The 27,506-nt window shown below is 41.1% G+C and overlaps 1 protein-coding gene across 6 annotated transcripts in view; it reads left to right on the forward strand.

The window, feature by feature from the left end:
• The window catches only part of wdfy3 (WD repeat and FYVE domain containing 3), a 444,121-nt gene that overhangs the window by 308,168 nt on the left and 108,447 nt on the right, over nucleotides 1-27,506 (forward strand). For all 6 annotated transcript variants that reach the window (XM_069926060.1, XM_069926059.1, XM_069926063.1 and 3 more), the window contains 3 exons: nucleotides 5,748-5,930; nucleotides 16,159-16,319; nucleotides 18,359-18,436. In XM_069926060.1, the coding sequence (XP_069782161.1) occupies nucleotides 5,748-5,930; nucleotides 16,159-16,319; nucleotides 18,359-18,436 (422 nt within the window). The remainder of the gene's footprint in view (nucleotides 1-5,747; nucleotides 5,931-16,158; nucleotides 16,320-18,358; nucleotides 18,437-27,506) is intronic.

Consider the following 27,506-nt stretch of genomic DNA (forward strand, 5'->3'; position numbering starts at 1 on the left):
TGAATGTTTACGGGACGGTTATCTAGACCAATATGTCGAGGAACCAACTCGGGAGCAGGCCATTTTAGATTGGGTATTATGCAATGATAAGGGGCTAATCAACAATCTTGTTGTACGAGGCCCTTTGGGTAGGAGCGATCACAATATGATCGAATTCTCACTCGACATGGAGAGTGATGAAATTAAAACCGAGACTCAGGTCCTGAATTTAAATAAAGGGAATTATGATGGCATGAGACGGGAGTTGAGTAAGATTGATTGGGTGGTGTTTATGGGGGAGTTGACTGTGGATAGACAATGGAAAGCATTCACAGATCTAATGGAGAAATTGCAAAAATCGTTTATACCGGTTTGGCATAAAAATAAACCAAAAAAGGTGATTCAACCGTGGATAACAAGGGAAATTAGAGACAGCATTAGGTCCAAAGAGAGAGCATATCAATTGGCCAAAAAAAGTACCACAACCAAAGAATGGGAGCAGTTCAAGATGCACCAAAGGAGGACAAAGGGATTAATCAAGAGAGCAAAAGTAAATTACAAAAGTAAGCTTGCGGCAAATCTAAAAACCGACTGCAAAAGCTTTTATAAATATGTCAAGAGGAAAAGATTGGTGAAATCCAGAGTAGGTCCCATTCAGATAGCAGATGCTTTAAGAATTATTTTCCAGAACTCGATAGACTCAGGATCAGTACCCATGGATTGGAGGGTAGCTAATGTTACCCCACTATTTAAAAAGGGGGGTAGAGAAAAAGCAGGGAATTATAGGCCGGTGAGCCTTACATCAGTAGTGGGCAAAATGATGGAATCCATTATTAAGGATGTAATAGCGGAGCATATGACTAGCAGAGAAGGGATCGGATGGAGTCAACATGGATTTACAAAAGGTAAATCGTGCTTGACAAATCTATTGGAATTCTTTGAGATGGTGACAAGTAAAATAGATGGGGGAGAGCCAGTGGATGTGGTGTACCTGGACTTCCAAAAGGCCTTCGATAAAGTCCCGCATAAACGACTGGCTTCCAAAATCAAGGCTCATGGGATTGGGGGCAAAGTATTGATGTGGATTGAGAACTGGCTGGCAGATAGAAGACAGAGAGTTGGGATAAATGGCTCGTTTTCAGAGTGGCAGGCGGTGACCAGTGGGGTGCCACAGGGATCTGTACTGGGACCCCAGCTGTTCACAATTTACATTAATGATCTGGATGAGGGGATTGGATGTAATATCTCCAAATTTCCAGATGACACTAAGCTAGGAGGGGTTGTGTGCACAGAAGAGGGGGTCAGGAAGCTCCAGTGTGATTTGGATAAATTGAGGGACTGGGCAGATACATGGCAAATGCACTACAATGTGGATAAATGTGAGTTTATCCACTTTGGTAATACAAACCGGAGGGCAGATTACTATTTGAATGGCAATAGATCAAGAGATGGGGAAGTGCAGAGAGACCTAGGGGTACTTGTACACCAGTCTCTGAAGGCGAGCATGCAGGTACAGCAGGCGGTTAAAAAGGCAAATGGTATGTTGGCCTTCATATCAAGAGGGTTTGAGTATAGGAACAAGGATACCTTACTGCAGCTGTACAGGGCCTTGGTGAGACCCCACCTGGAGTATTGTGTGCAGTTTTGGTCACCTTATCTAAGGAAGGATGTTCTTGCAATGGAGGGAGTGCAGAGGCGATTCACCAGGCTGATACCTGGAATGGCAGGAATGACTTATGAGGAAAGATTGCGCAAATTGGGATTGTACTTGCTGGAGTTTAGAAGATTGAGAGGGGGTCTCATAGAGACATATAAAATTCTGGCAGGACTGGACAGAATGGATGCAGATGGGATGTTTCCAATGATGGGAAAATCCAGAACCCGGGGCCATGGTTTGAGGATAATAGGCAAACCATTTAGGACCGAGATGAGGAGATATTTCTTGACCCAGAGGGTGGTGAATCTGTGGAATTCATTGCCACAGAGGGCAGTAGAGGCAGGTTCATTAAATATATTTAAGAGGGAATTAGATATATTTCTTCAGTATAAGGGTATTAAAGGTTACGGAGAGAAGGCAGGGACGGGGTACTGACCTTTAAGATCAGCCATGATCTCGTTGAATGGCAGAGCAGGCTCGAAGGGTCGAATAACCTATGTATGTGCCTAATATTCTGCTCCTTTTTGCTTGTGTATTTTACTGCCTTCACAGCTTAGAGATTATTTCCTCTTTAAATAATCTTACTAATTTCTAAATTGGAGGCAATCAAATGGAAAATTAAATACTAACACAAGAAACATTCTTGATTTTTCTGTTTTTTGAATACTCTCTTATGTTGTGACTCCTGCAGCTCAGGATATTGGCTGTTTAAATTTCCCTTTCCACTGTGCTCATTCCATAACACCAGTTCATTTCATGAATTTAATAGTGACATCTCCCAACCAGCATGACAGAAGGCGACGATATGTGGTCATCAATGACAGAATTAAGAGAATTAGAAATCTACATTCAAAACAAGTGTTTGAAATTAAAAGGGCTCTGAAATGGAGGTTTTGAGTGTATCTTGATGCAGCCTTGAAATCAGGGAGTGGTCTGAAGTCAGTAGCGGAGAAGAGTGCAGAAAAAAAGACTAGTTAGTGGTAACAAGGCAAAGATTGATGAGGCATTGGCAGTTGGAGAGGGATAGGGAGTTCGTTGCAGTCCATACTCCAATGTGGAGTATTTTAGCATAAAGCAATTGATTTATTTACTGTGTGAATTTTAATGAGAGTGGATATATATTTGATTTGGCATAGATGAAAAAAATTGAGGTTTGAAGTGGCCTTCTGTATAATTGGTATGATTATGTGAAGAGTCCAAGGACATGGAATAATTTAGCAAACAAAGAGGAGTTGTAGGGAAGCAACAGGCCAGGCATGGAGAGAAATTAAGAGTCAATGTTTTGGACTTTTTCCAAGTTGCAAAATGAAATGGGTCTTGATACATGGATGCTGTCTGCCCTGTTGAGCCCCACCCCCATCCTGTTCCTCTTTGTTCTGCATTTTCATGAGTTCACATAGAATGGTTTCATTTGGAACCAGATTTTAAAATATGCCACCTTATATCATGCATTCTTGGAGTTCCTTTAACAACAAAAAATATTAAAGTATTTTAGTGGTAGTCCATTGTTGTGCAGTTCATCTGTGGACACAAAGGTGTCTTTGCAGTCCCAGTCTGGAAGCACAGAGTCTAGCACAATGGGGCACTGGAAATCCATTTTTGGAATGACTGTGGCCTCTGGTTACTGCTTTGTGACATAATTCACATCTTTCCATCAGTTTTTGGCAGCACCTGTCTTTAGAACTGGTATAGGCTTCATAGCACAGGGTTCACCAATGGGATCTGTCAGCAACCACAGCTTCTAGTTCTCTTGGCAGGATATCACAGAGGCGTCTTTATAGCACTTGAGGTTTCCTTCTGGTCTTCAGTTCACCATAGAGCAGCTAGCAAGGCATATGGTGGTCATCCATTCTGATGACGTGTCCCACCCACTGCATCTGGGCTTTGACGATCAGGAACTCAATGCTGGTAGACTTCGCGTGACCCAAGATCTCCAAGTTGGTGACATGGGCTTGCCAACAGATGCCAAGGATGGAACAGAGAGCGCAAGTGGAATTTCTCCAATTTTTGATGTGACATTGGTACAGAGTCCAGGTCTCACATCCATATAGGAGAGAAGGGATGACCACAGCTCTGTAGACTTTCAGCTTTGTAGAGATGCAGACATTGTGTTGGTTGAAAACTCTGGTACATAGCCTCTCCAAAGCCTGGCTGGCCTTGCTGATCCTGTAGTCAATTTCTTTGTCCAAAGACCCAACACTCGAGATGATGCTTCCCAAATATTTGAAACTGTGTACATTTGTCAGCTGGGTGTCATCAGCAACGATTTTTGGTTATTTTAAAGAGTAATTGAAGTAAACCAAAGGAGAATTAGGGAATGGAGTGATTGAATGCTTGGTCTAGGAGACACTTCAGGAAGAGTAAATTTGGAGCTGTTCAGGAAGATTGATTTGATCCTTAGTCATAAGAGAGGCAAAGGTAAAAGGAAAGAATTGCATTGCCTCTGGTTGTATGGGAAAGTGCTCAGGGAAAGAAACGCTTGGTGAAGATGAAAAAGCAGATGAGGGAGCAAAAGGGAATCATCCTTCAGAATACTGAAAGGAGTGGGAAGATGTACTTGGTTATTAAAATTTGTTAAAGATACCATAAATGACTAAGAATAACATTGAATGCACAGCCTGGAGGAGAGTTCTAATCTTCTGTTTGTAAGAAGAGGCACAGGAAGGAAAAATGGAAGATCTGATTATTATTTAAATGGCAATCAATTGCAGCATGCTGCTGCATACAAGGACTTGGAAGTGCTTGTGTATGAATTGCAAAAGGTTGGTTTGCAGATGCAGCAGGCTATCAAGAGGGCAAATAGAATGTTGGCCTTCATTGCTCAAGGGATTGCATTCAGGAGCAGGGACGTTATGTTGCAACTCTAGAGGCTATTAGCGAGGCTGCATCTAGAGTACTGTGCGGAGTTCTGGTCTCTTTACTTGAAGAATATACTGACTTTGGAGGCAGTGCAGAGGAGGTTCACCAGGTTGATTCCAAAGAAAAGGAGGTTAGCCCATGAGGAGAGATCGAGTTGTGTGGGACTTTACTTGCTAGAATTCTGAAGAATGAGAGGGGATCTTATAGAAACGTATACAATTATGAAAGGTATAGATAAGATAGAGGGAGTTAAGTAGTTTTCACTGGTAGGTGAGACTATAACAAAGCCTCAAGATTCACGATAAAAGATTTAGGATGGAAATAAGGTGGAACTGTTTTTTCCCCAGAGAGTGGTGAATCTATGGAATTCTCTGCCCATTGAAATAGTGGATGCTATCTCAGGGATAATTTTTTTACAAAGTAGGGGAATTAAGGGATATGGGGGAAAAGGAGTAGGTGATGAGCCCATCATATCAGCCATGATCTTATTGAATGGCAAGCTCAATGGGCCAGATGGCCTACTTCTGCTCCAATGAATCAGAGTTTGTGGAGGGTTCTCTCAGTTATTGTAAATGAAGAGCCAAAGTTAAGAAAGAAACACCTAAAAGATGTGTTTGGAAGATCTGATCTTAGAACAGACTTGAAAGAAATGGAACACCTCAGTGAAAGAAAACCCTTCCAGGAGGTACAGTGGGGAGAAATATAGTTAAAAAAGAGGGGACTCTGTGGACTTGTAATGAAATTTTGTCATTAATCTATTCCTTCTTATTGTCTGACGTGTTTTGTCATGACTATAAATGGAGAACTAAAAATGAAAATGTTTTTCAATGATCTGAATATAGCTTGCTTTTGCAAGTGACCATTGCTTCTGAGAGTAAGGGAAAAGTGATAAAAGTCCAAGATTGGTGTGGAATTTGGTATTCCACTCCCAACAACTAATTAGTTGTAATTTTGAATTGTATTTGCCTCTTTCAATTGAATTGTAGATTGTTCAACATTGTACCACCTTGTCAGTTAAAAATAGTTTGCCATGCACTGGTTTTCTAGTCTAATTTTCACCAAATAAAATTATATATGTTGAGGGACTAAGAGCAGCAAGAAGAACGAGTAAGAGACTTTTATTGAATCAATCAAACTTGTATTTTAGCCAAATACGTTTATATTAAATACACAGTATTTCAGAAAATATCAAATTTGAGATTAACTGCATTTTCACTTGATCTTTCTAATTACTTGGCCTTTCTAATTTTAGGTCGACAGCTTTTGCTCAAAGCTGTGAATCGGGTTTGGACTGAACTAATTGTCAGCAAAAAACAAGCTCTGGAAGAAATTTTCAAAGTTACTCTACCTACAAATGAGCGTGGACTGGTGGATTTGCCTACTGCTCGACCACTCATTGAAGACGCAGCTTTAAAGTGTTGGCAGAATCATATGGGTAAAATCCATAAACTAATCTTGAAATCAAAAAGGCATAGAAGTGAATAATTGATGGCTTATTTCATGTAATTTTATTTTTTTACAGCAGAAATTGTTGAAAAGAGAACTAAAAGGTGTTAATAATTTTGATTTGTCTGCTTCTGTTTCGATTAAGAGGAATGTTCAGAGAGATCGGTTGAAGATGTAATTACCAAGGTGATGGGTCAGAATTTAAAAGAAATAAGTAACTTTCAAATGAATTGAAAATAATTTTATCAGTTGGTGAAGATGAGTTGTTTCTTTTTAAATTTTTGTTTTTGATGCCTAACACTAAAATATAATGGATAGATTTTTTTTGGAGAAATTAATGAGTGACACAAACATTTGTAGCTCGATGGAAGCCATTCATTATTTTGTGTTTAATGTGGTGAAAAATTAATCCATCAGCTAATCAGATTTAAATAACTTTTTAATTTTTTTTCACCATGTTAGTGTCATTAATTCTAGTTTATCCATTTGTCCTCCTGACTGGAAGTAGAATAAATTAGGCAATCCATAGCTGATATACATTGTCATTTATGTATTCATATTTATTAGACACCCCATAATTTAAGAACATATTCTGCACAGTAGGATTATCTTAAATTTAGACATACAGCACAATAACAGACCCTTCCAGCCCATGAGCCCATGCCCTCCAAATACTCCAATTAGTTTAGAACCCTCAAACATTTTGAAAGATGGAAGGAAACCAGAGAACTGGAGGAAACCTACGCAGACCACAAGGAGAACTTGCAAACTCCTTACAGGCAGCATCGGATTCAGACTGGGTCACCGGTGCTGCAATAGCATGCTAACCGTGCTGCCTTGTGTTTATTTTTAAAAAACAATTGCAGCTTTAATCTAGGGTATGGAAGCTTCTCACGGAAAAGGATTTGCCTGAAGTTCCTCCTTCCTATTTTAATCACAGTACAATGCCTATTTGATCTTGATTTATACATGAGCATTGCAGTAAAGATTGAGGTGAAGAATAACTTTCCCCTGACAACTAGTCAACATAACCTAGTAAAGAGTTGCAATATTCTCCAAGGTTGTGAGAAAAAAACACTTGGAAATATTTTGTGTGGTTTGGAATGGAATTTAGAAGTAGTAAACTCCCATATATGTGATTCTCATGTCGTTTTAGATGGTGAGGTGGCAGGTTTGACATATGCTTGTCAAAGGAGTCTTGGTAGTTGTTGTAATGCATTTTACAGATTTGACATTTGTAACTGTGATTCATTGATGTACGGAATAAGGGTTTAGATTGTTTTGGAGCTGATTATGGGTTGTTTTCCTTTGGTAGTAATATTATTGGAGATGCATTTATCCAAGCAGGTTGAGAATATTCTATCTTAATCCTGAATTCTGCCTTATAAATGGTAAAAAGACAAGAAAATATGGAGTAAATAACTTAACACAGAACCCTAACCTCTGCCCTGCCTGCTCATTATTGCCATTCATTTCACTGGGTCCATTTACATGTCATTACCAAAAGTGACTCTTATGATAGTAGTAATTGTTGATTTGGGAATTGTTAAATGTTAATGAAAGGTGCTCAAATGGATCATCCTGTACAGTAAGAGTGTTATTTGCCACAGCCATTTGGAGCATGAATATTGTTCATGTTTTACTACATTTATTACCCGAGGAACTGTAAATGGAAACATTAGCAAACATCCATTCTCTGCAATCTTGTGGAGAGAAATCATTGATTAATTAGCTGAATATGAGCTGGACCAAGGATGTTACCATGAAGACCACCTGAGACTGAAATTAATGTAGTGTTGGCTCTTCCTGGATGGATAGCAGATTGACTATCTGCAGAGAACTCCTCCTAGTTATCTTGTGCTGAACTGGATAGTATCATGGTTTGCTTCTTTTCTATAGCTGGAGCTATTGAGAAAATGGCCCAGAATTGCAAACAAACCTGAGCCTAGAACAGTTGGCATGCCCTGCAGCCAGGAATGCAGAACTGAAATTCACTTGATTCCAAGTTGGATGAGGTTGTTGTTGTCAGCATGACTATTAGCATAGACCCGCATCAAAAGCCCACTTTGGAATTTAAGCATGGAAAGATTGAAATTACACTAACAATTAGAAATTCCTCATTTATTTTTCCATTTTTATTCATGACACAAAGAAGGCCATGCTAGCTCTTAAAGCAATCCCATCCATTTCAGTCCACCACTCATTTCTCTGTAATTTATCCCCTTGCCCCCTGATTCTCCTACTACTATTTACACAAGGTGGAGCATTACAATGGAAATTTACCCAACACCCGGTTCATCTTTGGGTTGTAAGAGGAAACCATAACACCTATCACAGCCCACAAGGAGAATATGGAAACTTCACACATCAGATTTGAACCACATCTCTGTTGTACTACCTGTATCACCAACATACATCTTCAAATCATTAGCCAAGTGATAGTATGAATGAATTGATTGTCAAATGTGCAAGTTCAATGTTGAGATGCAATAAAGGTTTTACCTGCTCCAGCTTCTCAGCAATGTAAAATGCACTAACACACGTTAGGTATATGAAGATGCCACAAAGAGAAAAAGATGACAAATATAAAAGAAAGAGAAAAATATAAATAATAAATATTCACATTTTGTTGGCTGGTGTTAGGTCTGCTTTGTTCATGAATGAGTGAGACAAACACCAGACTGAGTCGAAATCAGGGTTCTTTGTTCTTTATTACCGGATTGTAACACTTGCAACTAACAATGTTAGTCGGAGAATGCATTCTGCCGTTATCAGCAAAATTGTGATTTTTTATACCCTTGGATAAGTGCTTAGAACATCATCATATCATTACTTGTCCAATGACTAAAACTGTTGCTATCCTTTCCCTGCTAGCTTCCTGCCTCTCAATCCATCAATGTCTCTCTTATCTTGTAAGTACAAGGATGCATTCACATCTTGTTACAGCCCTGCACAGGGTAACTCCTTACACATTCCCATCTCATGATGTTTTACCTTACAATCCCTCCTTTGTCCTCTTTAGAGGACAATCTCGCCCTGACTATGCTACCACCGCGTTACATTAGTTCGCCTATTATTGCCAAGCTCTATACGGGTTCTGTTCACAGGGTAGTTCGGCTGGTGGGCGAGGGCTCCCCCAACCCTCCTTTGCGTACACCCCCCATCCGTCACCCCGATCCCATTGCCCGTTTACAAGTTTCATCCCATTTGCCCCCAAGCAAAAAACTAGCTAACCCCCCGTACATTAGTAAATTCCCAAGTTAACATATGGTCTACAATCTAATTCATAATACTTGTTCTACAATCTGATTAATAATGTTTGTGTTACAATCAATGTTATAATATTTGTTCTACAATCAAGGTTATAATATTTAGGTTACAAGCAAGGTTAAAATTATATGTGTAACAATCTAATTCACAATCCCTCCTTCCCATCACATTCCCCTTCAGACTCCAGATCGATCTCAGCAACTTTCTCCGCCTCCTGTAATGTGAGATAGTCTTGCTCCACAGCCTGCACAGCTTGATATTTCGGAGGCAGTTCATCACGGTCAGCAAAGGCTCTCTCTATGGTCCTCGTGACCAGCGTTCGAATGCATGGAATACAACAACAGCCACAAGTGATAAAAATTGATACAGAAATGAACAAACCCAGCAAAAGTTGTCCTAACAATGTGCTCCATCTCCCAAACACTCCCTGTAACCAGGATAAAACAGGATTGGAGACTCCAGACTGGGCTTTTAATTCTTTCGCCAATGCCCTAAGTTTCGTTAACCCCTTAGTGAGTGATCCATCTGGCCCTGTGTTATTAGAGATAGAAGTGCAGCATAGATCTCCAAACATAGCACACACTCCACCTTTCTCTGCCAGGACCATATCAATCGCTATCCTATTCTGAAGTGTCATAAGGGAAGTTTCTGACAGTTGTTGATGTATTGCCTCAACAACGTCCCTGGTCAAATTTGCAAGGCGCTGGACATTATAGTGAATAAGGTTGATCCTATTAACATTTTTATTTACGGTGATGGGAAAAATTGCACTAAAAACAGGAAAACTTTCAAACCCAGCTGCAATCTCATCGGCTAATTTAAATTCGTCCGGAATATTCCGGGCTTGGCCAATGGCATCAATCCATACCCCATCAGGGTTCCTTCCTCCCGGCCCCAAGAGTCCAACACTCCTCCTTTTTCTCCACAGCCAACTCTCTGTGTGGCACAATTCTAGGGAATCCTCGTCTCCCTCCTGCCTTTTGACAATCAGCACTGGCGCATTAAGGGTTACTAGAGCACACCGACCATCCCAGTTAGCGGGGAGCCAGTTGTACAGCACTCTTCCTCCACAAAACCACCAAATATCCGCCCTAGCCTGGGTCAAGCGGGTTGCACTACTGCTATGTGAGAGATCAACATGAGTCCTGCACGAGTCGCTGGGCAGCCAACCCACATGGAAAACGTGCGCTGCTGTGTTGTTGTTGGCAAAACAAGTAACATTAGTTATGCCTGTGGATCTAAAGACAGGGGGAGCTACATTAGCCGGAGCTATGGGAAACGTCTGTTCCCATATCAGACACCTATTCAGTGGGTTGGATTCTGACATTAGGTTCAAGGCGCAGTCCATAGCATCTGTCTCCTCAAAAATTGATCTGCTCATCCGTAATAATGGCCTTCCTCGGGCACAGACCCAGCAGTTCCCATACCCTGCTTGGTCCGCATATTTACCCATCTGATCTATCCAGGAGTTTGACTCATCAATACCTGTCTCAATTGCTATCTTCTCTCCCCTGGACATCTTCGTACTGTCGAATTTTCTCACTTCCCCCTCTTTCGAAGTGGGTTAAATTCTATTTCATCCCCCAATTTACTGCTTCTTACAATTCTCTCTATTTGCTTCAGGGCCCCTTCTGCCTTTAATTTTATCATGATAGTTCTGACATCTGCGAGTGCTAATTGTTCTTGGCAGGTTTCTCGCTCAAAACAAGAAATCCATGGACTAGCCCCATTACTCAACGGAGGTAGTTTTTTCATTAAACTCTCTAAGTCCATTCGTGACCAGGGTACATATTTTTGAGTTCCCCGTCCCGTGATCAGTAATGGGCATTGATATCTCAATTTTGGGGATTTCTGCTCCTTCTTTACTCTTGGCATGCATTTATTTATCCCACCTTGTTCTGACTCTTCTTCGTCACTGTCCCTATCAGCTTCCAATGTCTCAGGGTCAAAGGTATATTGGTCACGTTCATCTCTAAGATAATCTTTTCGGCCATAGTTTAGTTGTTTCACATCTTTCTCTTTTGTCCTAACTATGTCCAGGTAGGCATGTCTATTTTTCTCCCTCCCGAGTCTTTTCCTTTTACTTTCCTCCCATGGTGGATCGTATCTCGTTTCCTCATCTGTACTACACTTTTCGTCCTTTACTCCTATTACCATTCCTTCAGCTTTAATTTCTTCTGACAGTGTTGTAGTTATCTTTTCCACTTCCTTCAATACACCTACCATTAATTCTTTTTGATCCTCACTGATCTGCCCCAGCACATTAATATCTCTGTTTAAGTTTTTAATGTTATCCTGAACCTTTTTCATGTTCCATTTCTGTATCTCTAACTCCTTTTCTATTTTCTTGGACTCCAGAGGGGTCTCTACATCTATTACTCCCCTTTCTATTTTTATTAAAGGGGCCTGTACCTCGTCTGATGTGTCCCTATTCCCGAGGTTCTTGTCACACCCCAGTGTCTCAATATCTGGATATAAGGGACGTGACTCCAGGATCCCATCTGGGGTGCCAGGGGCACCTTTTGACTCCACATATGTATAGGGCGGGAGTCTACAAGCTATTTCTACAGGGGCAGTAACAGGTGGGTTACCAGGGAGACCAAATTCTTCAAATAGAGCTAGGACATCGCGGTACTGAATCTCCTTGTCTCTCACCCTCTTTTTTGCTGACTCGCGATTAAAGATTTTGTTTTCTGTGTCCCGTTTTGTTTCTTCCAGCTTGCCTAAGACTCTACGTTTTAAAATTTTGTTTCCCTCACCTGTCAGGAACATCTCAGTGCCCCCGGGTAACCAACCCCTCTTCCTCCAGCGGTCTACACATTTTCGGAGCATTTTTTGTTTTTCCAATGCCGCATTACTGGTATTTCGCTCCTCTAATTCCTGATTAATTTCCTTAATAACTTGGTCAAAAGTCTTAGCAGGCAACTGTACAGCCATAGCTGCGGGACCGCTTTCTAATGCCTGTTTTAATTTAGGTTTTTGTCCGTTTAGGGGATCTATGTCAACGAAAATTGCTTTTAAAAATGTCTCCTTGCAAGCTGGATGACTAATATCTTTTAAAGGAACAGTCTAAGTCTTGTCCTCCAATTGACTTCAGACTGTCCTGTATACTCTGATTGCTCGTTTTCCACTCTCTGTTTTCCCAAAGGGGTCTGAAAGTTAAATTACAACTAGAAAACCAAATATTTGGGCTATACTTTTGTCCTGTTTCCCTGTACCAATCTATGAATTTACGTAACTTTATCTCCTTGGTGATGTTGGGAATACCCTCATTTAACTTATCAAAAGTATTTCGAATAAACCGGGTGTCTCTTAGGAGTTTGTCAACTTTTTCATTAATATCTCCTACCTGATCCGGACACAGCTGTCGCAGCCTTCTGTCGTCGTTCTTGTTCACCAGGCAGGCGTCCCTGAGTACTTTTTTTGTTGTCTCAAGGTCTCTAGTGTCTGCTGTGGTATTCCACCACGGCGAATTGGGGAAATAAATTCTTAACTTCTCAAGTGTACAGACATTATCATACCTACCGGACATTTATAAGTCAGTCTCTCAGATACAATTGAGGCCAATAAGCCTGAACCTTTGTTTTCTTTCAAAGCCCAACCTTCACGTGGGAGATTTCTCCTCTTAATAACCAGTTTAGGGCAGAAAACTCAGGTCCTCAATTGTTTATAGACCACCTTCTCACTCTATTGGACTTTGCAACGACACAATAAAGACTTTTAAACTCTAGTAGTTTCTTGCGAAGCACTTAATAAATGTCATTCAAACACCTTAAGGACTTTTATCTTGTCTGTAATCACTTACGTGTTACAATCCTGGCATGCGACCTTCAATTGTGGTCGTCTAATTTGTCCGATCTCCAGTTCTTACTGACAATCATAAAGATTTTAAAAAAAAAGAGAATTTTGTTAAAACAGGCTTCTCTGGACCTTTTTATCAGCCGGCTGAGATGATTGTCAGAAAAAACAGAAACCGTCGTCCAGTGTTCACTCACCCATCACGTCGGGGTCACCAAATTGTTAGGTCTGCTTTGTTCATGAATGAGTGAGACAAACACCAGACTGAGTCGAAATCAGGGTTCTTTGTTCTTTATTACCGGATTGTAACACTTGCAACTAACAATGTTAGTCGGAGAATGCATTCTGCCGTTATCAGCAAAATGGTGATTTTTTATACCCTTGGATACGTGCTTAGAACATCATCATATCATTACTTGTCCAATGACTAAAACTGTTGCTGTCCTTTCCCTGCTAGCTTCCTGCCTCTCAATCCATCAATGTCTCTCTTATCTTGTAAGTACAAGGATGCATTCACATCTTGTTACAGCCCTGCACAGGGTAACTCCTTACACATTCCCATCTCATGATGTTTTACCTTACACTGGTCATGCAAAAAATATGTTCTGCCATTTGCACAAGTGCATCTTCGGTGGTCTTGTGTTCTTGAATCAAGAAGTGTTCAATGAATAATATCTCATTTTTTCATTTTGGCATGTTGTGGTCTGCAGGACACAATATTGAATTCTCCATCTTCAAATATCTTATTTCTTTTAGTATTGGAACTGACCATTTGTGTGTGCTTTTCTTTCTCTTAACCCCCACCCCTTTTTTTTCTTCTATCATTTTGTATATTCTGGCATGCTCAGCACATCTCAGTTGTCCGTACAGTATAACATCATTCAGACTTCACGTTACACAAATAATAGAATGTAACTGTTCATTCAATGGCTACATAAGTTTAACCTGTTATAGACATTATCTTTGCACTATCCATTGCCTTCCCTTAACTGCCTATTCTGCCACTTATGACTTTCTCTCTTTCTCAGATTTGAAGGGTCTTTGTCCTAAAATATTGACTTTCTCATATCTTGAAGAAGGGCTCAGGCCTGAAATGTTGGTAATATATCTTTACCTCCTATGGGTGCTGCAAAACCTCCTGAGTTCCTCCAGCATCTCCTTGTTTTCACTCTTTCCACAGATACTACCTGACCTGTTGAGTTTTTCCAACAGTTTATTTCAGATTTCCAGCTTTGTGGTTTCTTTTAGATCGGAATGGTTTGTGACTTAGTTGTAACTGGCAGTTGGTGATATTTTCATGGTACTCCTGCCTCCCTCTTTCTAGGTGATAGAGGTTGAAGGTTTGGAGGAGCAGTTGAAACATCCTTGGTGGGAACAACAGTGTATGTTGGCTCCACAGTTATACTGCCTCAGAAGTGAAGGAATAGATATTTAGGGTTATATTTGGTCTGCCAGTCAAGATGGTTCTTTGTCCTTAAAAATGTGGAGCAACTTGATTGCCTTTGGAGAACTACTCAGACTAGTGAAGAAAGTTCCATTGCATTCTATGGATTCTCTAGAATAGTCAGACATTTCAGTTCAAAATCCAAGCTTAAGTGTGCCAATATCTCACTCAGATAATGTTTACAGTTGTTTCACTAGATAACGGAATGCCCTGAATGAAATTGGCTTGTTTTGAATAGTTTTATCTGAAAGGCTTTTGCCAATTTGGACTTACCAAATTAATTCTATAATGGACCTATTGTAGGCAGTGGAAAGAGATCAGGATAGAAACTCTTCCTCAAAAATTTGTGCTAAAAGCACAATATAGGAGTGCTGTGTATTCTATTCCACTTGTGAAAATGAAACAAGTGAAACCAATCTCAAAAGTGAAAAACAAGGCATAATCATTACCAATATGCTAAGAACAAGTTTTTACAAATCATCTTTTTTTGGATGTTTCCAGGCAATGCAAAAGTTGGAAAAAAAAAGTACGTTTGACAGCTCTTGGACTGTACTCCTTGCAGTTTAGAAGAAAGAGAGGGGTCAGAAGCCTGGACAGAGTAGATGTGGCAAAGTTGTTTCCCATGGCAGGGGAGTCCCAGACAAGAGGGCACAACTTTAGGATCGAAGGGCTCCATTTAAAATAAAGATGGACAGGAATTTTCAGCCAGATATTGGGTGAACTTCTGGAATTTGTTCCCACGGGCAGCTGTGGAAGCCAGGTCATTGGGTGTACTTAAAAGACAGATGGATTGCTGACTTGATAGTCAAGTCACCTTTATTTATCTTTCATACCATGCTTGCATGGTAAAGACAAGATAGCATTTCTCCAGGATCACGGAACATGTTTACATAAATATAAGTTAGAATAGAAGTTAAACACACAAAACTTTAAAATATTAAGGCGCATTCAGTAAAAGTCCACAGTATATTATCCATATATGTTCTGGGAATTAAGGAGCCTAATGGCTTGGGGGAAAAAACCTGTTTGACATAAGGGCCCGAGTGCTACGGTATCTCCTACCAGATGACAGAAGGGAGAACAGATGACATGAGGGTGTGTGGAGTCCTTCACAATGGTTATTGCCTTTCACCTACATCAAGTATTGTAGATGTCCTTCGTGGTAGGAAGACTTCACTATCTTCTGCAGGGTCTTGCGGTATGAGGTGGTACAGCTTCCAAACCAGGCTGTGAAGTAGTTGCACAGGATGCTCTCATTAGATCCTCTGTAGAATGTAGCGAGGATGGAAGGTGGGAGATTAAACTTTCCTCAACCTTCGCCGGAAGTAGAGACGCTGTTGGGCTTTCTTGGCAATGGAACTGTAGTAGATATGGAGCAGATAGAGTATCCAAAATTATAGGGAGAAGAGAGAGGAGTGGAAGAATGGATTAGCTCATGATGGAATGGTGGAGAGGACTCAACGGGGCGAATAGCCTACTTTTGCTCCTCTTTCTTAGTCTTGTATCATGAACTATAAATGCCAACTCAAATGCCTCTGTTTCCTGTGAAAACAGAAATGAGTACTGAAATAGCATTTGTCATTGATTTTCTGATTTCCATTCAGAGATATATTTTCATTTCTATATTTACCTCTATGGTGACAAAAGTTTTTGGAGTGACATTTGGAGTTCTAAAATGCTTTTAATTTGTTCCTCCTTTGGATAGCCCATGAAAAAAAGTATATTAGTCGAGGGGATGCTACCATAGGCCCTGTGACTCAGTCAAAGCTATCACGAGTAAGCAGTGGGTTTGGCCTTTCAAAGTTGACTGGATCCAGACGGAACAAAAAAGAAAGTGGAATCAGTAAAAACAACTTCACATCACAGGTAAGAATTTTCCATTCAAATTGATTCTGCCTTTTGTGTCTGATTATGATAATGAGTGTAATTTGTTGAAAATTCAGATTCTGTTAAAAATCTGTGAAGTTCAAGTCCAAAAAGAGGGTAAAACCTCTCATAAGTTCAATGACCACATTATCAAGAAAACCAATGCTAAAAGAGAGAAGACAATTTTCAATAAATTCTAATTGCTAGTTCTAAGGCTTTAACTACAGCTATGACTGTTCAAATTGGGGCTGATATAAATCAGGATTAGATTATTGCATTGAAACAAAAAAAAACAGCTGGAGAAACTCATCAGGTCAGACAGCATCTGTGGAGGCAGACAGAATTTTGGAATCTAATAAGTAACGAAGCTGGCCGAATATGGTAGGGATAATGTGAAGCTGGAACAGTTTGGAAGATTGGAAATTCAGTGGATAAAATGTGTGGGTGATGACCAAGTGGAGGGGGGGGAGGGGACGGGAGTGTAAATTGATTAACAATTTGAAAATTGATGAACAGTTTGAAAAGAAGGGTTGGATGAGAGAGTGAGGATTAATCAAAATTAGACTTTTTTTAAAAAAAAACAGAGGATCCAGGTTACCTGAAATGGAAAATTCACTGTTCATACAATTGGATTGTTGACTACCCAGGCAGAATTGTTCTTGTATTTTGCATTTGGCCTCACCCTGGCAGCAGAGAAGGTTGAGGGTAGACAGATAATTATGGGAAGGGGAATTGAAGTGCATGCAACTGGGAGGTCACAGGTATTATTGCGGACATCATGAGCACTAAATGCAGTAGACAGGGCATGTGAATCTCAGCCTCACCTGGAAGTGCTGTTTAGATCATCTGGATGGTGGCGAGGGAAGAGGTGTAGGGACAGGTGTTGGACCTCCAATGTCTGGGAAGAGAGAGAGGAATGGGTGAGCAAGAAGGAGCAAAGTAGGGATTCAGGAAGAGTATGATCCCTGTGGAAAGCAGAAAGAGATTGGAAGGGGAAAATGTGACTGATGGGATCATGTAGATGCTGTTGGAAATTTTGAAGAATGATGTACTCTGTGGTGGCTGGTAGGGTGAAAGGTAAAGACCAAGGGAACTCTCTTTGTTCTGTCTGGGGAGAAGCAGAATAAAAGCAGAAGTACAAGAAAGGGTGGAGATATTGGTGAGAGTTCTATCAACCAAAGAGGAGATGCCATGTTTCATAGAGAAAAAAATGTCTGATGTCCTGGAACGTAGCACAACATCTTGGGAATGTGCACAGAGATGGAAAAACTGCACGCAAGGGACAGCGTCTTGCAAGAAACGAAGACTGGTCTTGACAGCTGTGGATGTGGGAAGGTTTATAGTAAATGTCATAAGATGGGATTGTCTTCAGAGACAGTTATCTAGAAAGGACAGAGAGCTGTCAGAAATAGTCCAAGTGAATATGAGGATTGCATGGAAGTCCGTAGTGAAGATGATAAAATTGAGTTCCACATGTGTGCAGGAGACATCCCTCATACACTTGTTGATGGAGCAGAGAATTTAGTTGGGAAATAATGTCAGACCCACTCTGTTCCTCCAGCAAGTTTGTTTTTTTTTCTTGCTCCAGATTCCAACATGTCTACTTTGTGATGAAGTCAGTTTGTTTACTCTGTAAATAACACTTGAGAATGATCGTTTTATTCTGAATACTAAAATTACTTGCCAGTGGACTATAAATGAATTATCCTCATGCTGTTCCATCTAGTTCTCATTCAATTTATTTTTTAAATAACTATTAAAAACAATTATGCTTCAGCCTCCCAGCATAAGCAAGTTTATTTGCCTGGATGAATCTCATTAAATAATATAAAAGTGTCATCCTAAAACAGGATGAGTTTCAATGTCTGAGACATGTTTTTCTGAACATCATCAATTCTCAGACCAGACTCTGCACCTTGATATTATACTCACTCTCTTAACTCATACTCTAAGGACATTCACTTCTGAAGAATTGCTCTGTTGTCTGATTAGCATGTTTTTTTTTCCTCAAGAAACATTAATGTTTTTCTTTCTTTCAGGAAATATCTCAGTGGATGTTTACTCATATTGCTGTTGTACGAGATTTGGTGGATATGCAATATAAAGAATATCAGGAGGTAAAGGGTAATGTATTTTCAAAGCAAAATTGCTTCACTATTTCTCCTCTGCTCATCCAACGGATTTCAAGTCTTGATAAAGGAATTTGACACACAACATTGTAAGTGCTTATTGTCCTACTGATGTTGCTCAGCTGAGCTGAGAACTCACTGAATTCTTCCATCAGGTTGTTTTTTTTTTAATCCAGGTTTCAGCATGTGCATTTTCTCATGTGTCTTCCAACATTTAGACCTTAAGATTCAAGACCAGAAGTAGGCCATTCAGCCTGTTGAGTCCACTCTGCCATTCCTTCATGAACTGATCCATTCTAACCCCATAACCTTTGATGCCCTAACTATTCCTATACTTAATCAATTTCTGCATTAAATACAACCAAAGAATTGGCCTCCTCAGCCACCAGTGGTCACCACTCTGGCTGAAGAAATTTTTCTGCATCTCTGTTTTAAATGGGAGCCCTTCAATTTTGAAGTTGTGCCCTTTTGTCTGAGACCCTCATACCATGGGAAGCAAATTTGTCACATCATCTGTCCAGGCTTTCAACATTTGAAATGCTTCTATAAGGCCCCCCCTCACTCTACAGAACACCAGGAACTACAATCCAAGAGCCGTCAAATGTTTCTCGTATGTTTGCTGTATTAAATCCAGGCTGGTGTTCAAATGTTAATGAATTATTGTAGCTAATTGAGTAAGGCAGTTTCATCTGTGCATTTAACAGGCTCCTGATGAACCCCATAGCAATGCTGCCCTTGGGGGAAAAAAAATTGATATTTCTTTTCATTGTAAATCTATATTCTGTAAATTAAGCTCTTTACACGACTTCATGAATGTTAGAGATAACCTATTAGGCTGCTCACAGAAGAACCCCTCATAGCACTGGGTATAATGTAAGAAATAAAGGTCAACTAAAAATAATGGTACAGTATAATGCAGCAGAAATCTATCAATCCGCTGCCACATTGTGGACAAATATCTTCTCCAGGCAGCAAAATGATTTGATATTTTTTCAAACCTTGTGCACTGATTAAAAAAGACTTATTGAGGTATTTGCTGGTTTCTTAAATTACTCTTGAAGTTGAAAGACCGCATTCTAACCAGCAGTAGTTTCACCTACAACTGCATGATGAGATGGAGGAAAAACATGTTAAAATTGTTCAAATTAATTTAAATCAATCTCTCAAAAGGCCCAAAGTTTGGAATCAGTAACAAGTAGCTCAGAGTTACCACTGACTTCCAAATAAATATCAGCCAAATCAAATGTCTTCATACAATGGAAGAGCCAGTATGACTCCTTTTTGCAAAGTTCCACTTGACAGCAACAGCCTTGCATGCTTCAATTGGATCAGGTTTTGGAAAGAGGGTACGAAGCAAGACGCAAGACCAGAAAGAGACTAATCAGCTCATTTGGTCCCACCATTCAAACATGAGCTGATCCATTTTCCCACTCAGCCCCACTCCCCAATCTTCTCCCCATAACCTTTGATGCCCTGGCTAATCAAAAACCTAATAATATCCCATAAGTACCATCACTTGCCCACAACAAAATTGAAAGACCTTTAAGAGATGGCTGAACCAAGGTAATAAAACAATATTTCTGACATTCAAAAATTTAAAACATTAAAAATAATTTTACATTTTCAAAATTAAATAATGAATACATTTTGAAATCCAAACCCATGCAAATTTACAGAAACTTAAAATCTAGATGAACAAGCAATCCTTGGCAGTCCCTCTCCTCCATTGAACTAAATAAGGAAGCGCACTTCATAGGAGATTTAACTAATGCAGGGTATTTGTGCAGATTCCTCACAATTAGTTAATTAAACTTTCATCTGCCACACCAGAGGTATCTGGCAACTGAGCACTGTTGGGAAAACCACGTTAAGTAGCTGACCACAATGATGGGACTTTTGTATTTGTGGGTAAATTCCAAAGCTGCTTATTTCTTTTCAAAACACAGCTGAAATATTGACTATAGCTTCACTAAAGGAAAGCTTTTTGCCCACATATACTCCTCTAAAAAAATTTAAGCCTGATCCCCAGTTTTGCCATCTGTTGGTGGTCAAAATTTTTCATTGCTTAATATTTTAAAACAAAATTACAACGCGTTAGGGTAAGGGTAGTCAGTGGCTCTGGATGAGGAGAAAGGACTCCATCTGGGCCCCCAAGTGAGTGAATGGCATCTAGGGGGTGAGCCCGGGATGCTGGGTTCATTGCTGAACACCCCCCCCCCCTCCCCGGAGGTGTTGTGGGTCTATCAGTGAAACACTGAGGAAGGAGGGCGCCCACTTGATAACCCAGAAGATGCCACCACCCACTTGGCTACCCCACAGAGTCTAAGCAGCAAGTCTCAGGGATATGAACATGTTAGATATTAAGTCTAAGGGATATTAACATCTAGTCATACATAACATTTAAGCTAGGCAGAATTAACAAATGTAATTTAATTTATTCTTCACTAAAATCCTACAATCTTATCCAAGTGAATGCATTCTGGAACCTTTGCCATGTTATTCCAGAGAAGATGCTCAAAATGACCATTTAGTCCATCATTGAAGTCCATGCAGAGAAAGTGGGAAACTATTGGTGTATCTGTGTTAGAAACTTCAAGGCTTTAGTAATAGTGTGGGCACAAAGATGGGTAAACATCAGGAGCTCTGTGCCCAGCAATATCTGGACAATGGTAAAACACAGGATTCTGTTGACACCGTGGTTAAGTGAAAAAAAAACACACATGCTGGAGAAACTCAGCAGGTCAAACAGTGCCTTTATGTAGCAACGGTAAAGATACATCACCAATGTTTCGGGCCTGACCCTCTGGACAATTAATTTTATTGAGTACAAAAGAAAGCTAAATTAACATTAAAACGTTATTGATTGGGTTAGAATATTTTGGAATTGTACTTAAAGAAGGATATCAAAGCTGTGAAGAGATTTGCAAGATTTTTGAGGTGTGAAAGACCAGTTTTGTGGAGAGAGTAGAAAAACTAATGCCATTCTTTGAGCAGTGACAGTTAAGAATTCTAATAGAATTATTTAGAATTGAATTGTTTTGATATTAAGAATCCATCCAGATCCACAAAGGTCGATGACCAGAAGAAAATTGGCGAAAGAATGAGAAGGGAGAGGTGGACATTTTCTTAATCAGACCAAGATGCATGGCTTGAATAAATGGCAAAAGTTGATTGAATAAGACTTATAAAGGGCAATTTAATCTGTGCTGGGGGAAAACATACCTGCAGTGGAGCTAATCAGAAACCCATTGTAAAAAGCCTGCAATATGCAAAATCTTCTATATTGTTGTGCAATGACAACCATTTGCTACACTTGGTCTGGACCAAATGTGGTACTGTAGTGGCCCACGGCCATCACCACAGGCCGACACAGAAGACATCATTTGAACACAGCAATAGAGCAGGCTGCACGAGGTGTCAGCGGCCTGTTCCCATAGGCCGCTGCAAAACGGACTCTGCCAGCCAATCGCCGGCAACGGATCACTAAAGGGCCAATCAGTGCCCAGGGCGGCACAAACCACACCCATCAACGACACTGCAGCAAAACGGGGCAATCCAGCCAATCGCCGATGGCATGTCATGAGGACACCAATCAGAGCCTAAAGGGACATGGGTCACACCCATCAGTCACATGGCAGCCAAGGTCTGCCTGACAATATAAAAGAGAGCAGCCAGTTCATTAAATCAGTGTCAACTGCCCGCCTTGTTGAGTGTGTCTTATTTCCAAGCTAGAACCTCGAGACATACCACAGTGGTGACCCCAACTGGTCCAAATGGCATTTTTGAACCCAGTGCTGGATATCGAAATGGAAGGCCAATCTTCAATCAATGCGGTCTCCCAGAAGCTGCTGAGCTTCTGGACATCGCAGCCATAGGTATGTTTCCAGCAAGCCGAGGCACAGTTTGCTATTCGCTGGATCTGTGCCGACAACATGAGTTACTACCACGTAGTAAATGCCCTCGACCAGGTCACCGTGGCCCGGATCATTGACTTCCCTCAACAGCCCCCAGAACAAGGGAAGTAAATGGACATCAAGGAGCTACTAACTTGCACTTTCGGGCTCTCGAAGCACAAGCACACAGCCTGACTGTTGCATATGGATGGTTTGGGGGACAGGGCCACTTCCGCCCTCATGAGCGACATGCTCGCTTTCAACAATGGCCACATCTCTTGCCTGCTGTTTCAGCAGATCTTTCTGGAATGGCTGCCTGAAGACATCTGGCTGCTCATTGCAGAAGATTTCAACAACCCCAGAAAGGTAGCTGCCTGAGCGGACGTGCTTAATGGGCAGCAAAGAGAGACACATGCGCTACGCTTGAACAGATATTGATGCCTCAACAGTGCCTCCACGCCCGACAGGTATCCGGTCCCACACATACAAGACTTCACCGCACCCAGATATTCTCAAAAGTTGACTTAATATGAGGCTATCGTCAAATCTCTGTCCACCTGGATAATATCCCCAAGATCGCCATTATCACCCCCTTTGGTCTTTTTGACTTCCTCTGGATGCCTTTCGGGTTTAAAAATGCAGCTCAAACCTTCCAGAGGTTAATGGACACAGTGGGCAGGATCTCAAATTTGTTTTCATTTATCTCAATAATATTCTGATAGCTAGCCTTGACCACACCACACTACTCAATTAAGTCTTTAGTGCACTCGCCTCAATGAGTATGGGTTGATCATTAATCCAGAAAAATGCCAGTTCGGTCATGAGGCACCAGATTAATAAAGATGGGGCCAGGCCACTGCCCAAGAAGGTAAAGGCTATTCAGTCATTTTCTAGGCCAAATACAGTCAAGGGCCTATAAGAATTTGCAGGTATGATTAATTTTTACCACCGATTCATACTGGCATCAGCTTACATCATGAGCCCATTTTTCTCTCTCATTTCCAGTCACAAGAAAGACATTATATGGATGAATGAGGCAGCTGAGGCTTTTCAATCAGCTAAGGACACGCTGGGCAACACAACACTACTGGTGCACCCTAGGCCTGACGCTACACTACACTAGCCTTTTTTAGCAAGCACCTCTGGCCAATGGAACTGAAATACAGTGCGTTTGTCTACGAACTGATGGCTCTGAACCTGGCAATGAGACATTTTCAACATTTCCTAGAGGGCAGAAAATTCCAGATCTTCACCAACCATAAGCCACTTATCTTTGCTTTCATCAAAGGTTTAGATCCATGGTCAGCCAGGCAACAGAGACAATTTTCTTATATTTCAGAACTCACATCATGAGGAAATCCAATGTAGTGGCTGTTGCATTGTCCCGACCCATCATTTCCGCCATACATGCCCCCGTCCCAGGCATCGACCACAAAACCACAACAAACAGATCCCAACATCCCCACTTATTGGACTGCAGTAACCAGCCTGCAGCTGGAGGATGTCCCAATTGGTCCAGGTGAAATGACTCTTGTGTGAGCCACACCCAATCATTCTGGCCAATTGAAAAAGACAGATATTTAACATGGTCCACAGTCTGGCACACCTCTCCATTAGGACCACTGTCAGAATGGTAGCTGACTGATTCATCTGGCATGGCCTCAGAAAAGAGGTCAGCCAGTGGGCAAGGACTTGCACACAATGTCAGTCTGCTAAGGTCCAGACACACATTAAGGCCCCTCTCCATACTTTCCAACCTCCACGCGAATGTTCAGCCACAAATTGTTGGCCCACTACTGGTGTCACAGGGTGGCTGATACCTGCTCACTATTGTATACTGTTTAACCAGGTGGCCCGAAGCAGTCTTGTTACCCGAGGTATCCACCGAGACGTGCTAAGGCCCTGCTAAACAGCTGGGTGGCACGGTTTGGGGGTCCCAGAACATCTTACCTCCGATAGAGGAGCACAATTTACCTCCAGTCTATGGCATCCTTGGCCAATACCCTAGGAACCCAATTCCACCAGACATCGGCATATCACCCACAAGTCAACGGTTTGGTGGAGAAGTTCTATAGGCACCTCATATCAGCCCTCATGGTCAGACTCTCTCGGCCCAACTAGACAGATGAACTGACGTGGATCCTCCTGGATATTCGAACTGCACCCAAGGAAGATTTCAATACATCTGCAGCCAACATGGTGTATGGCGCACCAGTAGTCATCCCTGGCAAATTCTTGGCTAGTATCCCGTAAGACCCACCAGAGGCTGCCCTCACCAGACTGTGCGAACACTTGGGAATGCTTGCCCCAACACTTCCCAAAGCGCATGGCATCCCGGTCTATAATCCCCAAAGACCTCAAGAACTGTAAATATGTTTTCGTGAGGCACGGCGCTCACCGGCCATCACTCCAAAGACTGTACAAGGGGCTATATCACATTCTCTGACACAATGGGTCCACCTGCGTTCTGGACATTGGCAGCAGATTCACGATTGACCGGCTCAAACCAGCACATTTGGACAGCAGTCAACCAATTACACTCCCAATCCCTTGCTGGAGGGGCAGGCCTCCGAAAGATGCTAACCCCTCTCCGATCACCAGTTCTGATGGGGGGGTGGGGGGTTCATGTAGCAGCAGAAGACGCCATTTGAATACGGCAATCGAGCAGGCTACATGAGGCATCAGTGGCCTGTTCCCATAGGGTGCTGCAAAACGGGCTCTGCCAGCCAATTGCCAGCGATGGATCACAAAAGGGCCAATCGGCATCCATGATGGTACAAACTACACCTGTTGATGATGCTGCAGCAAAATGGGCCAGTCGCCAACGGCGGGTTGTGAGGACACTAATCAAAGCCTGAAGGGATACAGGTCATGCCTGTTGGTCACATAGCAGCCAAGGTCTACCTGACTATATAAAAGAGATCTGCCAGTTCATTAGATCAGTGTCAACTGCATGCCTTGTTGTGTGTCTTATTTCCAAGCTAGAACATCAAGACATGCCACAGTACATAAATGCACAATTGAGTTGTTAAAAGCAGGGATCTTAAAATGAACTCACTTGACTTTTATAGTTGATCATTTCTGACAAAGGCTTTTTTAAATTGTTGGTGTATGTACCGTAAGATCCCAAAGAACACTGCAGCCATGAAAAAAGGCCCTTGGGCTTTTCTAGTCTATGCCAAACTATTATTCTCCTGCTTCCCATTTACCTGCACACAGTCCACATCCCTCCATACCCTTCCCATCCATGTGTCTAAATTATTATTAAATGTTAAAATTGAGTCTGGATTCACCATTTCAGGTGGCAGCTTGGTCCACCACTCTCTGTGTGAAGAAATTCCCCCTAATGTCCCCGCTAAACTTCTCCTTTTTCACCCTTTTTTTTTAATCTCTCTTATCCACAGTGGAAAAAGCCTGATTGCATTTATTCCATCTGTACCTATCATAATTTTGTACAGGTCTATCAAACCTCCCCTCATTCTTCTACGGTCTTGGGAACAAAGACCTAACCTGTTTAACCTTTCCCTGTAACTCAGTTCTTCAAGTTCTGGCAACATCCGAGTAAATCTTCTCTGCACTCTTTCAATTTTAGGTGACCAAAACTGCACACTATGCTTCAAATTTGGCCTCCTTATTGTCTTATACATGCTTTAATTAAGGCAACCATGATAACAGAAGTGATTATATTAGCAGTAAATCACAAAAATCTGTAGACACCATGGTTGAAGTAAAAACACAAAATGCTGGAGAAACTCTTATGTACTTTTACCTTTGCTACATAAAGGACACTGTTTGAAAAGCTGAGTTTCTCCAGCATTTTGTATTTTTACTTGATTATATTAGCAACCAGGCCAGAACCTTGCCTGACTGAATTTGCCAAAGAAAGGGATAGGTTAATGACAATGGTGAAGGCTTGATGCTGCAAGATCATCAAAAGATTTTGAATAATAATGTAAATACTTAAATATTTTTTGCCTTGCCTTGATGTTCCATTTTGGTGCATCATAAAGAATTGAAAAGGAAGTGGTCATCACTGAAAAGGAATTATAGCTAATGTCCTTGGGTTACAGAATGGAATATCTCATAGCACACTATCCTGATCAATATCCAGTAAACTCATGACTGAGAAGTATTTTACTTTGTTAGAAATTAACAGATTATGATAAATTAGCCTTGAGGAATGTTTGACAGCTCTTGGCCTCTACTTGTTGGCATTTAGAAGAATGAGGGGGATCTCATTGAAACATGGACAAAAGAAAATTAATGAGCATAGTCCATATTCATCATCAATAAAGGAAAATAATTTTAATAATCTTTAAGCAACAGAATGATTTTAGTTGTGATTACAAAATACTACTGATACAGACTGAACTGGTTGGAAACTTCTTGGGTTTAAATTAGACCAAAAGACATAAGAGCACAAATAACCTATTCAGCCCATCGAGCCTGCCCCACATTTAATCATGAATTGATCTATTTTCCCACTCGGTCCTACTGCCTGGCCTTCTCCCCGTAACCCTTTGATCCCCTGGCTAATCAAGAATCTACCAATCTCTGTGTTAAATATACCCAATGATTTTACCTTCGCAAGTGACTGTGGCAACAAATTCCACAGATTTACCATCCACTGGCTGAAGAAATTACTCAACATCTCTGTACTAAGTGGAAGCTCTTCAATCCTGAAATTGTGTCCTCTTGTCCCACACTCTCCCAACATGGGAAACAACTTTCTACATCTACTCTGTCCATGCCTTTCAACCAAGAGCTGTCAAACACTCCTCACATGATAATCTTCCCATTCCTGAAATCATCCTTGTGAACCTCCTATGAACCCTCTCAAATATCAGTACATCCTTTCTTAAATTAGGAGCCCAAAACTGCTCGAAATGAGGTTCTCACCAGTCCCTAATAAAGCCTCAACATCTCATCCCCGCTCTTATGTTGTGTTCCCTGAGAAATTAATACCAATTTGCATTTGCCTTGTTCACCATCTACTCGAAATGTAAGTTTACCTTCAGGATATCCTGCATGAGGACTCCCATGTCCCTTTGCAGCTGGGTGTTTACAATTTCCTATCTATTTTTTCCAACTAAAGTGCATGACCGTACACTTTCTGACATTGCATTCCATTTGCCAATTCTCTACCCCTTCTCTTAATCTAAGTC

This window comes from Narcine bancroftii, chromosome 3 (assembly GCF_036971445.1).
Source record: "Narcine bancroftii isolate sNarBan1 chromosome 3, sNarBan1.hap1, whole genome shotgun sequence".
Lineage (NCBI taxonomy): Eukaryota > Metazoa > Chordata > Chondrichthyes > Torpediniformes > Narcinidae > Narcine > Narcine bancroftii.